At 38.1% G+C, this 15,220-nt stretch overlaps 1 protein-coding gene across 3 annotated transcripts in view; it reads left to right on the forward strand.

Moving 5' to 3' along the window:
- VWC2L (von Willebrand factor C domain containing 2 like) overlaps nt 1-10,903 on the forward strand; it is a 155,949-nt gene extending 145,046 nt beyond the window's left edge. For all 3 annotated transcript variants that reach the window (XM_019727030.2, XM_074312786.1, XM_074312798.1), the window contains one exon: nt 5,311-10,903. In XM_019727030.2, the coding sequence (XP_019582589.1) occupies nt 5,311-5,459 (149 nt within the window). In that variant the 3' untranslated portion in view covers nt 5,460-10,903. The remainder of the gene's footprint in view (nt 1-5,310) is intronic.
- Nucleotides 10,904-15,220: the final 4,317 nt, after the last annotated feature.

Below are 15,220 nucleotides of genomic sequence, written 5' to 3' on the forward strand. Positions count from 1 at the left end.
ACCTGGAGCCCTAACCTAGTAATATAAATGTTTAACAACTGGTTCCTGGTCAGGGGAGGGGTGGTGAAAACCCTGATTTATAGCACTTGCTGGTTTGGATGGCATAAATACTTCCACCATGGCCAATTTCAAGCTATGAAAATCATGTCAACAAGGTTACAAAACTCTTGAATATTTAACAATTGGCTTGTGAAAGTCACTAAGAGCCACAGGCTCCAGCACACCACTGTTTTCAAAGCCACAAGAACATCTTTTCCTCACCACTTCTTACTATACTCACCATTCTAAGCCCATTGACTTTTTCAACTTCCTCAGTGGGTCATACTCACCTCCTCCTTGCACATAAACACACACACACACACACACACACAACTCAAATCTTTCCACAGACCCACAGCCTAGGTCAAGTTCTCTGTTACAACCTTACGCAGGTCTGTGGTCCTTTCCTGCAGAGTGCTAATTTCAGGTTAAGTATCTGTTCCTTCATGAAGTGATGTAATATTTAACATTGCAAGCAAACATGGATCTATAGGAGATGTGAGGAGAGTAGCTATCAACTTCCTTTTCCATATAGTTTCTATGCACCCTTTTATGGGGGACATTTTAGGGCTTACCAACAAAAGACTTTAGTGGATGAGTGCATCTGCTCAGTTCTTAACCACAGACATCACAGAATCCCTTCTATTTTCTTCTGGTTTCATAGATTATTGAACCTGAAGAGATAATTCCATATGCCTTTTCTCTGATCACTGGATATTTTATGGAGATGCCTTATGGGTTACCTCTGAGCCGCTGACGTTTGGAAATCGGGGCAATACTGTTATGAAAAGACAGCGCCCCAGGCTCCCACGGCCACTGCATCAGACAAGTTCTGCTTTTATAAGATTTATTTTGAATGTTTTCTATTGTGGAAAAAAAAATGTTTTGCAAACCAGTTTTTAGTTTATAGATGTGCAAAATAAGTGCTCAGACAAGTACAGAATAATAGGGAAAAACATGTATGTGCTTCATGGTATTTTTTTATTTTTAAAGTATGAGAATTTCTAGCCTGCTTATCCTTCTTCCCTCCTTGTTCCAACTCCCAGTAAAGACTGAAGTTGCATTTCTCATTGTATTGCACTTTCAACACATGAATCCTTTCTCAGACTATACCACATGGGCCCCCATTTGTATTTAGGTTACAGAGGGCTTACGTAAAGTCACGTAGATAATTAATTGTCTATGTGACTTTTAACCAGCTCTCCTAAGTCCCAGTCTACTTTCATTCTGCTTCTTATTTGGTCTACTTTCAGTAAGAGTGGAAACTTCACTGCTGCTCAAAGAAAAGCCAAAATCCCACTGTCCAAGCATCTTCGCATGGGAACTTTCTTTTCATTTTTAGGAAAATTATATTTTCTGGAGACTGTATGGATACACACAATATGAAACTGGGAAATCTGATAAAGGTTTCAAAAAGTAGTCTCACTTCCTCCTAGCCATCAGATGTCTTACCTCAATATTCACCCTCAACACTAAAAAATTGGACTTCTAAATTCTGAATATGAACTCAGAATAAGAGCAAAGGAACGCAGCAGTGCATTCCTTGGCATCTGCTTCTTTTCCTGGGCAATTAAAAGCATCCTGTAGATTAAAGAGGTTTAAGTTCATCTTCCATCAGTGCCACTTACTAAATATTACCAGTCACTTTGCATCTCTGAGGCACAGTGTCCTGAGGATGGGGCTGTGACCTTATCTGGTTAATTGGAAAGGTTAAATGGCTCAAACTTCTGGCATGAAGTAAGTGCTCATGAAATTATCACTCCGTGTTTCCACTAATCAATACATATTTCTATACCTATATTACTAGGGCTAGGCTTGATATATCTATGTAAGTCCTGATCTATAAGATCAGAAAATAATTTTGCTTCCAATACATAACTACTGTGTTCATACTATGTCATTGTTGAATAAACATATATGGAGTTTTTAATATTTGCTGGACAGAGCATTAGGTCTGGACCGTAAGGAATGACAGATATTCGGTTCCTGTTTTCAAGGTGCTGATGATTTAAATAATCCCCGACAGATGAGGCCTCCTATGTTCCTAACGATCTCTAAGAGAAAAGATCTCACCCCACTGTTGGCAACTGCCACACTCAATTCTCAGTTCTCTGAGCCATTTATGTGTGTTTACAATTCCTTGAGAATCAATGTATCTCCGTTTTCTCTTATACCAGGTGTCAGAAGAAAGAAAGAACAGTTGGTCACCATTCTTCACCTAATAAGCCTTCATTCCCTGAGATTTATTGAGTTATTCTTCTGTCTTCTCTTTCTAGATTAAATAATTCCAATCCCTTTAACCTTTTCTCAGAGGTCCTATTTGCCAGCCTTCAGTTTAATCATTTTCACGGCTCCCCTCTGGAGTCTCTCCAAGTCTTATGCATTAAAATATGTTGCTTGCTATTGAGTTCACTCTTCTAAGCATCTTATTTTTTCAGATAAACCAAGACAAAAGGAAAGCAGCTCCCAAATAAAAGAAGGGCATAGACAGAAGGATAGAATTCCTATACTCAAAGCACATTAGTATTTACTGTCACCACTGTTTTACTGTCACCATTATTAAGAACGACAGGCCAAAACCAAAACAGTTTCTAAATGGTGCCAAACATTCTGTTTGACATTTATCTAAAGTACTTTTAAGCAGATCAGACTATTAACAGTAAACCTGAGGCTTGCTTTAGTAATACCTGAAGTTTTCAGAAGGGTGCTAATAAAATCACTGTTAATGAGATCAAACAGGATTTTCTGATTCTGTAAAATACCTCTGGTTGCCAAGTAGACCATTGAGAGTTCGTCATGTCATTTACGGGCAGTGCCTTTGACTGGTCAGTCATGGCAAAGCGCTAAGGGTCTCTCTTTGCATTCTGTCAATCAATATTAATTAATATTTCCTAAGCTGAGAGTGCAGTAAACTCTAAATAACTCTTAAGAAATGAGGCATAAAGGCTGATCAAATACATGTTGATCATAGTATGGCACTGACATATGCAGAAAGGGGCAGATATGAATACCAGAACCCTAGTAAAATATCTCTTCAAGACATTCATGATAAGTTGTCAAAAATTTCTTTTTACCAAGAGCCCTCCCTCCCTTTTGCTCTTATTGTGCCATTGAGATGAATCTGCCCCTTGTGAACCAGTGACACTCCTTTCTCTCATTCTCTCTCTCTCTCTCTCTCTCTCTCTCTCTCTCTCTCTTTCTCTCTCTCTCTCTCAAGATTCTTCTGACCAATTTCTAAATCCTCTCAAGAAGCTGGGAGAACAATTGCTGGATGATATCCTGCCTGTTTCAGGGAGTTCTTTGTTTTGGAACCACTGTTTAGAATGTTTGTTTCTTTCAATCTGGAAAAATTGAAAGTGTACAATTGGGGTGAAAAGAGTTGGTTAGAAGTGAAGAGGTGGAGAGAGAGAAACTACGCCTACTCTGGGTGACTGTGGGAAAACAAATGGTATTTGCTATGTAGTTCAATTTCTGAGCTAGTTTGGCTCTGGCCAGACCCTGTCTGGCATAGAACTCATTGGGCTGAGAGAGATCTGACAACAACAACCATGGCAGAAGAAGCTACATTCTGAAAAAGCCTCCTTGCCAAATTCTCTGAAGTTCTGGTAATAGAACAAATTATCTCAGTTCTGGTAACAGAACAAATACGTGACTTGGTATCAGACTTTCCCAGGGAGGTGTAGTCCCAAAGACAGTTCAAGCTATCAAACAATAGCGAAATGCTAAGATTTATGAAATATATATTGTGATCCTTAAGTAATCAGCAATTAGGGCCTTATAAACACCATAAGAAGTGCCCTCGTAGGCGAAAATAGACAGTTTGCCAGCTGTTTAATTGTCACCCTTGACCCATTATATCCCTCCTACTTTCACTGGTTCTTCATGTCCAGGCACACGCCCAACGTATTTGTCCACCAGAGTGAAGGGAAGGCATAGGTCCACAAGTGCCATGGGTAAGTGTATGTATAACTGAGGTCTGGGTGCTCTAAAACAATAGGTGATTAAAGCCATAGCATATTAAATTGTTTCATGTTGATAAATAGACGTCGTAATCTAATAGTTACTATTTTTATAAAAGCAGTTATGAAGTGGAACTATAAATTGACCTTGGTTTCATTTATTTGATAGTAAAGATTGTCTCTTATCAATCGTTAAGAAAGTGAAAGTAAGGCACTGATGAGGATGTACGTTGCTGTGTTACTTTGTGGTCTTGGCAAGTGGCCGGTAATGCTGAATTAATAAATCACTAGCAGACACAACTCAGCGCTCCCTCTCTTTATCCAAATATGTACTTCAGAGACTTATATCAAATCGTTGCAAAGAAACAGCAATTTGTACCACCCCACTATAATCCACTGCATCCTGGGAAGCAATTTTAATTCCGTTTGAGTTTGAGAAATCATATCCCCAACCCTGAACACTGGCATTTGTGCACTGGGAGAGGGTTAGAAAATAAGTAAAGAGAAAGAGAAAAGGGAGAAAGACAAGAAGTAAAAAACTGAGATTGGTGAATTTTAAAAACATCCATCTATAATGAGCAAGAGATATTTTCAGTAAAGCATTTCTGAATGTGAAAAAGTAAAATTCCTGTTGCCTTTCGAAAGCCAACCATTTTTGTCATTCTTAAAAAAAAAAAAAAAAAAAAAATAGATAGCCAGCAGATTAAAGGAACTCCATTTATAAAAATCAAATGAACTTCTAACAAAGCTTGTTTGGGACATGAATAAATCATCTGGTCATGAATTATTCATTATTATCAAGAAACAAGCTGGGATTCCAGGAACTGGACTTAGGGGGGTGCTGAAACTGGGGAGGGAGAGAGTTCATTATCTCATACTCACCACAGAAGCAAGAAGACAGGCCACGGAGTGCCATCATCGGATGCAGACCTTGCTAGGGCCCCATTCGAGTTTCAGGGGACACTTCAGCAGTCTTTACACCCCAAAGCAAATAGAGTTTAATCCATAGAACCTTCCTTTAGAAAATTGCATGCACTCAGTAACAGACAATAATTTTTGAGCACTGGTTCTTTTGTTTTTTAAGTGCATGACATACATAGAGAAAACGAACTGTGTGCAAAAGCTACTAGGGGCTGCAAATTTGCATTTAAAGGAGATAGTTAGAAAATTCCTTAATGGTAGATTGTAAATAGTAGTCTGATCTACTCATTCATGGCTTTGGGGGTTGGATTTGTAATTGGGGTGGGAGAAAGAAGAGAGAAAGGGAGCTTCTCAGATTTAATCAACTAATCAATGGATATGTGTGTTGCAGGTCCAAACTGCTTTGCAGGAACTACAATAATTCCAGCTGGCATTGAAGTGAAAGTGGATGAATGTAACATCTGTCACTGTCACAACGGGGACTGGTGGAAGCCGGCTCAGTGTTCAAAGCGTGAATGCCGAGGCAAGCAGACTGTGTAGAACAAACTCCCAACCGACGATGAGTTCTTAGGAGACGACGCTATGGCTTCTACTCTGCACATATTTAAAATAAAACAAAAGAAACAAACAAACTCCTGCCAGCTATAACAGGGTCACCAGCAAAATCTTTTAGGGTTGACAAAAAAGTGAATATTTTACTAAGAGAAAATTTCATTCTCTCTTGCTATATAAAACATATATAGTATATCGCGATCAAACCCGCTTTTGTAATCACACATGCTTGATGGTGACTTGACGACTGGATTTCTAGAACAAAACGAAGAAATAGCCGCGTACAGCCTCCTTCTCTGGTGAAACCGCGAACCTGCCAGCTCACAACCCAACGAATTAATCCGTTTTTACTCTCCTGTACATCATACATGGCATTTTTCTCTTGTAGTATTTCTTTTTCCTTTTTAGAGTCCAAGGGGCCAGATTTGACTGCACAGTAAAGTTTTGAGTTATGTCAAACAAGCTTTGGTAAAGAAATGTCGGGGATGAGGACACTTCCTGACCAGGAAAACCAAAAGCATCCAACCAATCACTCCCCTTGAGTGAATCATGACCTGTAGGTTAAGAAAAGAGAGGCACACACAGATGGACCCACAGCTGGGCAGGGCAAGGCACTGGTGCTTGGTGCATTATTGGGGGGGCACCCAATTTGATTCTTACAAACCACACATTTCATCTGCAAAACTTTGAAACTGCCAATCAAAAACTAACATGTGAAGAACACCATGAACTCGACTAAAGAATCCAAAGGAAATGGGTTTTCAAAATTGTAGCGTTAATCACCAGACTTTCACATGATGCTGAATTTGAGTTCAACTTGTAACACTCTAAACCCTCTCTGTCACCTGGCAGTATAAATACCAGAACCAGGGTGGGTAGCCCCACTGTGAATCTGAATCCTTCTGAACACTACTGGCTTTTGAGATCAGATTTGGCTGGAAGCCAGTAGTACACACAGGCAGTTTTTATGGTTTAGGACGTGTTTGCCATGTTAATGACCACTCAGCCCTATGTCTAAAACACAGATTCAGGACACTTTTTCCACCTCAAGTGCTGATTTCAATTAAAGATTAGGGTAGAGTGAGTCTTGCACAATATAATTCCATTTGTTGAACATTTTTTAAAATGTATATATTAGATACGGAACAATTAAAGTGAACCTTTGAAGAGTCTCAAGGCTGCCCTGGCAATGCTGCTGGCATAGTAACAGAAAAAATAAAATACACAGGGTATCTGCTGCCACCTCGATTCAAGTGCAAATGTAGCAATTCTGAAATCACGTGGCATAGTTAGTTGCTTATTCCACTCTCCTGTCTTGAAACCCTGGCACAGATCTGGTAGGGTCCTTGAGGAAACTTGAAGGTTGTTTTCATTATCAGTGTTCTTTCCTTTTCTGCTCTCACCCCAGCTCGGGCTTTGCAATAGCTCCTGTGGAGTGCCACATTCTAGAACAAGGTTTTTCAACCTTAGTGGTATTGACATCTTGGGCCAGACAATTCATTGTTGTTGGGGGTTGTCCTGTGCATTTTTAGGATGTTTAGCAGCATCCCTGACCTCTATCCACTAAATACCAATAGTAACACCCTAGTTGGAACACCAAAATGTCTCCAGATGTTTCAAACGTCCTTGAGGGGTGAGGGGAACGGGCTGAATATCAACTGATTGAATGGCCTAGAATAATAAGTATAGAGTGGCTTCTGCCAGAGAACATACGAGGCTCACTCTGGCCGAGTCTATCGCTTTGCTGAGACTCAGCCCTTTGGGAGATGCACAGTCAGCAGCTCTAAGGGGGAGGGCTCAGTCTCCTCCAAAGGGAGTGATGCTTCCCTGCCATAGGTCCACCCTCAGGTCACATTTCCTTTGCCTCATGAACTGGATTTTCATTTAAAATTGTCAGCCTCTCCTTCCTGGAAGCACCTCCTGTCATCAAGAAAGAGTTGTCATTTCCAAAATTAATGTGTTGACAAGTTGGACCTGACACTTCTCATGCACACTGTGCTTACGTTATGATACAAATAGCCATGCGGGTGCCATCCAAGGAAGAACATCAAGCCGCCTTCTCCTAGAACACCAATTTGCACAAGGTTGGTGCCTTTCAATTGCCACCATGGATATATCCTATAGATAGTCATGAATCATTCACAAACAATTCTGCATGATTTATTCCTGCACTCCAAAGTAAAGGCATTCCATACTTCAGCTTGTGTCTAGACAGAGATGTATTATAGAGCTTCCTTTGCCCCGAGGTTGTCTGTTGCCAGCTTAAAACATCTACACTCTTGGGAAAAAAATATAATAAATGACAGGAATAATATTTGAAACTCAGAAAATATTGTTAATGAAGCCATGTAGCATAGTACCCTACCTAGTATTAAGAAGTTACTATGTCCTTTTTAGAAAAACAGAAAGAGAGTGCAGCTGACAAGCCAGGGTACAGAAATTTTGCATCAAAATCTTGGCACAGTGATAGTCCCAGCAAGAATGAACTAGAATGACGTACAATATCCATCAAGAAACGTTCTTCACAGAGTTTGCAGAATGAAATCTGCTCTGTGGCCTCTGTTACCAGCTAGAGAAAGAGATTTTTTTTTTTCTTTCTAATGTTTCACTCCAAGCTCTTTCTTTAAGACTTTGCAGCACTGACATTTTTCCCCTTTTAGGGAGAGATGATCCTATACTGTGACAGAATTTCTCATGACCATAAACATTTACAACTTCCTTCTACTGGTGTCATTGAGAAATTCTTTCCAAACTCTGAACAACAGAGTTGTGGTCTCATCTGTTGCGTTTTTTTGTTTTGTTTTATTTTGTTTTTTCTTTTGAAGGTTTTGTTTGCAACCACACTGTCACCTCTGTCCTCATATTCCTCCTCTACCTTTGGTTCTAGGCTTTAACTACAGCTATGTTTAAATAAGGGATCACATCCTGTTTGTCAACTGATGCCTGTTAAAACAAAAAAAGATTCAGTTTCTAAAATCTTTGAAAAATGGTGTGCCTGAAAACTAGTGAGAAAAAAACAAAACCTAAACACTAAACTGTAAAAAGGGGATTCTAGCAACAATATTTGATGTGTAAAGAATATATTATTAAAAATTATTTTGTTAAATATAAAGTGTGTTAACCAGCAAACTTTGTGGTATATTTTCCTTCCTAAATTTCTTCCTTCTGCCTACCTTCACCATTTAATGACTAGTTCTCAGTGACTTCTGTCATCTGAAAGTACATGTGTCATTGGAACTCTATTCAATTAGAATTAAGTGTTAGCTTTAGCATTTGCCTGTGTACAGTTTAATTTTTCATAATATAAGGCAAGGCTGACTTGGGGATTAGAGAGAAAGCTCAAATAAACCAGCAGTGATGGGAAAACATTTTCCTGACCTGTATCCATACACAATACTACTGATAATCTATAATTATTGAGTGTTTGCTCTTTGGCAGGCCCTGTACAATGATACATTGAACCTACTGCATTTTCTTCAATCCATGAAGTATACCTATTATAAGGAAGGGACTCTCATTATCTCTGCTTTGCTGTAAGGGAAACCAAAACACAAAGAGGTTAAGTGATTTGCCCAAGTGGCGAAGCAGGAATTTTGTATTATAAATGTTTTCAAACACACACACAAATCAAGAAAATCATACAAGGAACCTCCATTTACCTGTTGCCCAGATTCAACAGTTAGTAAGCTTTTGCATAATGTTTCATCTATTCTTTTTTTTTTCCCTTTGAGTATTTTAAAGTAAATGTCAAGCATTATATAATTTCACCCCTACATCTTACAGTAATCATCTCTTTAAAAAGAAGGGAGAGTTTCTTACAAAACCATATGTTATATGTTACATTACCAAAACCTAACAAAATTAATAATAATTCCTTAGTAGCATCTAATATCCAGTCCATTTTCAAATTTCTTCGACTTTCTAAAATAAGAGGAGGAGAGGATATTTGAATGACCCAAACCTTCCATAATACTGCACTTGGTTGTAATGCCTCCTAAGTCCAAAATGAAGATTTTAACCCGGCCAATTGACAGCTGTGAATTCTGACAGACTCCTGGGTTAGTTATTGGAGGGTTTGTGATAGCAAAATTACTCTTTTAAAGTGCCATCTTAAACTCCCTCCTAGATGCTGAGCAGGGCAAGCAGCGGGCAAGAGACTTTCTACCAACTAATCTCTCAGGGGCAGCAAAGAGGACCCAGAGGACACTGCCTTTTATATGTTTGTAAGCTTTCCTCGGGGAGTAAGAGCAAACTGTTATTTTTCTCCTCCTTGAGACAAACATACTGCCTAATACAGAGTAAAACTGAACAATATTTTATAAATTGCCATCATTTTCTGCACTGTTGGAGAATGAAAGCAAAAAGCCAACCACTAAGAAAACGTCAGCATGGAGTCCCCACACATAAGCATCCACACCCCCCCTCCACCAACATTTTCTTAAAACAAGATTAGACTCTTGCTTTTCAGTTTCCCATGTGTCCAATTTTCTGCTCCCTACGTCCCTTGCAAAGGATTGTTTATTGTTCATTTCGAATTCAAGTTTCACAGGAGGGCACTTCAAAGCACAGGACAGAAAGCTATGAACTGTGACAGTCCTGGGTTTGTGGTTATTTGAGGGGTGACGTTGGGAATATTACTCTTTAAAAAAAAAAAAAAAAGGAACCTTTATGGTTTTGGAAGACAAATGCTATCTCTGAGCCAGCAACCTCTCCTATACGTTCTCACCACAGTTGTACAAGATTCATACCTCGAATTGGAGTGACAGTCTTATCAGTGAGCCTCAAAGTGTACTGTCTGCTGTGAACACCCGATTGTCCCTGGTCAACCATATACATCTAGAAGGCATGTTGTTCATCTGATGAACAAGACATAACTTGTGCCATCGTGCCTTTCATAGACTAAGAGTTAAATTAATGGAGTTAAAGGAATTTCTTTCAGTTAATTTTAAGGACTCAAAATTTGTTTTGTATTCCAAATCTGTTTAATTGTGGTAATGATTTGATGGCTTTTTTTATTTTTCAGGCAGGAAAACAAATAAATGTATTATGTATTAAAGAACCAAAGAGTGATGGTGGAAGATAGACAATTTAAAAATGTTTTTGATTTTTTTATTACTTAAGTGTTATAGTAGAGGAAAGAGGAGAAGCTAGAGTTAATAGAAATTAAATTTTAATTTTGAATTTAAAAATTCCAGAGAATGACGGAGTCTACTTTTTAGAGAAAACAACCTCCCAGAAAAATCACCTGAGAGTGCCTCCAAGTCTGGCTTCTTACATAAGTCATCTGTACATTTTGTAAAAGATAATAGATACATACATACATACACACACACACACATACATACATGTGGTTCCACAGCTTTCCTTAATTGCTAGTTTAGTTTTGAGCAGTTTATTTTTTCTTGTCAAAAAATCATTTGTTAAGTCTTACCAGGCAGCCTCAAAGCAAGATATATATATATATATATATATATATATATATATATATATAGAGAGAGAGAGAGAGAGAGAGAGAGAGAGAGAGCCAAAAAAATGTATACACATTTAAGAAAAAAATTGTATTAAAATTGTAATACTCAATATATACCAATAACAAAAGATGAATACAAGTCATGTATATATATTTTTACCACCCCTGGTATAGCTTGTTTTGTGGTGTGGAGAGGCTTTTCCCCATGAATAGCTCAGGCAACTCCTGGTAAAACCCAAAATCTATATGCTACAGTGTAAACCCTGTAGTTTGTTTGTTTGTTTGTTTGTTTGTTTGTTTTTAAGAATAGCATAATGAACCCAGTTTACTATCACTGAGCTTTAACAATTAGCTCATGGGTAATCTTGTTGCGTGTATTACTACTACCTCTTACCTCCCCAGATTATTACTATTTTTTCTTTTTAAAGGATGATGGGTGGGAGAAATGGATGAAGGGGGAGTCAAATGGCTTTCTTGGTAACTTTTGAAAATCTTGAACTCATAGTTATTTGAAACCCAAACTCCAATTTAATTAATTAAATTACTTGATAGTACTTGCATTACTATTAGGTTGGTGCAAAGGTAATTGCGGTTTTTGCAATTATTTTTAACCTTTTAAAGCACAATTACTTTTGCATCAACTTAATATCTGGCTTTGAGGAGGTACACTTTTTTAAAAAACTGTACTTTTAGAATTAAGTTTGAGTTTTAAAATCTTCCAAATAAATAATTATATGAGATGCGTGGTGTTGGGTAAGAATTTGGATATAAAGTTTGGCTACCATTTCTTGAGCCCCTTCTGTGTGCCAGACACAGTATTGGATACTTTTCATGAGACAGTAATTTATATTCATTCATTCAACCATCCTTATTACCACCATGAAATTATGAACTGGCATTCCCATTTTGCAGACTGGCACACTGAGATTCAGAGAGATTTTTTGTGATTTTTCTTAGGCTTACACCATTAGGAAGAGGTAAAACCACCTTTAATATCAAGAAGTCTTAAGTCTTAAACAGAATACTATCCACAAAACAGCTCAGAATAGAACCTGGCAGATAAAAGCCTATTCTACATTATTTATCTTTAGGACTCGCGGTATCAAAAGAGAGATCTCCTAGATAAGGAAAGCCTGGACTTTGCAGCTTGAGTATAAGTTAGGCCACTATTTATGGAATGATACTGTAGTGCAGAAAACAATGCATAGTGTATTGGGAGTGTGACAAGCAGTCAGGTGTGATATGAGTATGAGGTTGGAGATGGTGGGACACAGTAAAAGATGTGTCCAGGAAGAAAACCCAGTTCTTAAGCCCTGGAAGATCATACTGAGAAAATCAGATTTGTTTTTTTGTTGAGACTGTAGATTAATTAACATCCAAGAAGAGGATGATATGGCCATATTTGTGTCTTGGAATAACAATTCTGGTAGCGGAGTGAAGGGTCGATTGGGGCCTGAGGAGAGCAAGGTGGGGACACTAGTGAAAGGCAATTACAACAGTCCTGGAAAGAATAATAAGGATCTGATCCCGTGGTGGTGAGACTCACACAGACTAGTTGGGGCAATAGGACTTCATGGAAGATCAAGCGGGAATTGAAGAATTAAAATAGCCGACATTTCTGGTTCCGGTAATTAGAAGGATAATGATGCTAAGTGGAACCCGTACTGTCCTTGGGGGTGGCACATCATCTCATTTTAGACTATGCCAAAGATGCTGGTAGTATCAGGTATTTAGAATCAACCTCAGATATGCTTGTCGCCAGGGCAGTCCACTCTGTTTCTATTTGCCGATTCTGTTTCCACCTCGGTTTGAGTGATTGCCATCTGAATAAGCAAAGTTATCTACTGGTCATACATTTTTTCATAGTATTCTTGAAATGCGAGTCAAAGGTTGGAATGGCAAGAATAACAGAATTATTCACTAATCTGTGGCAAATATTAAGCTCACACCATACTGAAAAAAAAATTATTGGTATATTGTGACATACACTGCTTATAAATTTCAGCACTTCTTTCTCCTCATGCCCCTTTGGGATATAAAATGTAAATTTCATTTTCATGTTGTTCATTGGGGTTCTGGAAATTCAAAAAAAGGGATTTAGCTATCCACTGTGACCCTCTCTCATTTTTTTTTCCCCCTGAGAGAGACTTTTGATTTGAAATTTCCAAAGATGCCCACCCTTCTCCCATTACATTTTTCTTTGCCTTTGTTTGTATTTTTAGGTTCAGTCCCTTTTTAATTAATCACAGCATTGGGTCAGCCAGACCCATTAACTGCATTTCTCATTTAGACCTTTCAGAGATGCAGCTGCACATGCAATTTAATTTGTTGACCTATGATCGATAGCAATTAATAACATATCTTTAATCTTGTTGAAAGGTCTGTCTTTCACTTCCAGTAGCTACCATCTCAAGGGAAAGGTATCCACCTTCACAGGTTATTTAGCTTCTAGGCAATAGTTGCCCTCAACCACCTACTTTTCTTGTGACTTAGTAGTCATTTCAGAAGTCACTATTCTCTAGGGCACTTTCAATTATCACAAAATAGTTCATCTGCATTCTGTCATAAGATTCTTCCATTACAAGTTCGTCATGAAAATGTTTATGGACCAGAACTCGGAGAAAAATATTATACAATACTTTTTAATTCAGAAAAATAGATTTGACTTTTTAAAGTGTATTATGTTAATAAAATAATTGCTCAAGTTTCTTGGGATTTCTCCATGTTGTCTTTCAGCTAATCCAATCGTTACAATCTAGTCTTTTTCTTTTACCTGTCATCTTAATTAAAAAGTTTATTGAATTAATAATGACATTCGAGCCGGAAACTAGGCACTGTGGTTAAAACTCAATGAGGTTGTTTTTTTTTCTGCTCTCAAGGAGCTTATAGTCTGATAAAGACAAACAGCAAGTCAAGTCCACACTAACAGAGGGAAGTTCTGTGTTCTAGACCTGAACAAGTGCACTGGGACTATTTGTGAAAGGCAATGCATCATCGTGGGTCTATGGGAAGGCTTCGTGGGAGATGAAACTTGTATTATGAGTTGTAAGGGGAGGAATAGATAAACAATGAGGGAAGTAGCCAATGCCCTCTTAGTTTATAAGGTGAAATTTCTAATGATACAAGTCAGACCATAAATTGCCCCATTTTGCTAGTAATAAAATGCATCCAAGTCAGTAAATAGGTGTCTGGCACCAAACCAAGGACTTTGAGCAAATAAGGGGGTGGAAAAAGGAAAAATGAGTCACCTCCATATTGTGAAGAATCATTTACTTCTCTTGGTGCCATCAACCCTTCTTCTCTATATAGGCATATCTCAGAGATATTGCAGGTTCGATTCCAGACCATCACAATAAAGTGAAATATCACAATAAAGTGAATGATACATTGTTTTTGGTTTCCCAGTGCATACAAAGGTCATGTTTACACTGTACTATAGTCTATTGAGTGTGTAATAGCATTATGTCTAGAAATATAATGTACATACCTTAATTAAAAAACACTTTACAGCTAAAAAATGCTAACCATCATCTGAGCCTTCAGTGAGTCATAATCGTTTTGCTGGTGGAAGTACACTGTCAATAAGCAGTAATATTTTGAAAGAAATCTTTTTTCCTGAGCAATAGGTCTCAATAGTAGGCTTAAAATATTCAATAAATTAGGTTTTAAACAAATGTGCTATCATCCAGGCTTTGTTCCATTTATAGAGCATAGGCAGAGTAGATGTAGATTTACCATAATTCTTAAGGGCCCTAGGAATTTCAGAATGGTAAATAAACATTGGCTTCAACTTAAAGTCACCAGCTGCATTAGCTCCTAATAAGAGAGTTGGCCTGTCCTTTGAAGCGTTGAGGCCAAGCATTGGCTTCTCTTCTCCAGCTTTGAAAGTCCTAAATGGCATAGTTTTCCAATATAATGCTGTTTCATCTACACTGAAAATCTGTTGTTTAGTGTAGCCACCTCCATTAATTTTTTTAGCTAGATTTTCTGGATAACTTGCTGCAGCTTCCACATCAGCACTTACTGCTTCAGCTTGCACTTTTATGTTATGGAGAAAGTATCTTTTCTTGAACTTCATGAACCAACCTCTGCTAACTTCAAACTTTTCTTCTGCCGCTTCCTCACCTCTCTCAGCCTTCACAGAATGGAAGATAGTTAGGGCCTTGCTCTGGATTAGGCTTTGGCTTAAGGGAATGTTGTGGCTGGTTTAATATTCTATCCAGACAACTAAAACTTTCTCCATATCGGCAATAAGACTGTTTTGCTTTCTTATCATTTG

This window comes from Rhinolophus sinicus, linkage group LG01 (genome assembly GCF_036562045.2).
Source record: "Rhinolophus sinicus isolate RSC01 linkage group LG01, ASM3656204v1, whole genome shotgun sequence".
Taxonomy (NCBI): Eukaryota; Metazoa; Chordata; class Mammalia; order Chiroptera; family Rhinolophidae; genus Rhinolophus; species Rhinolophus sinicus.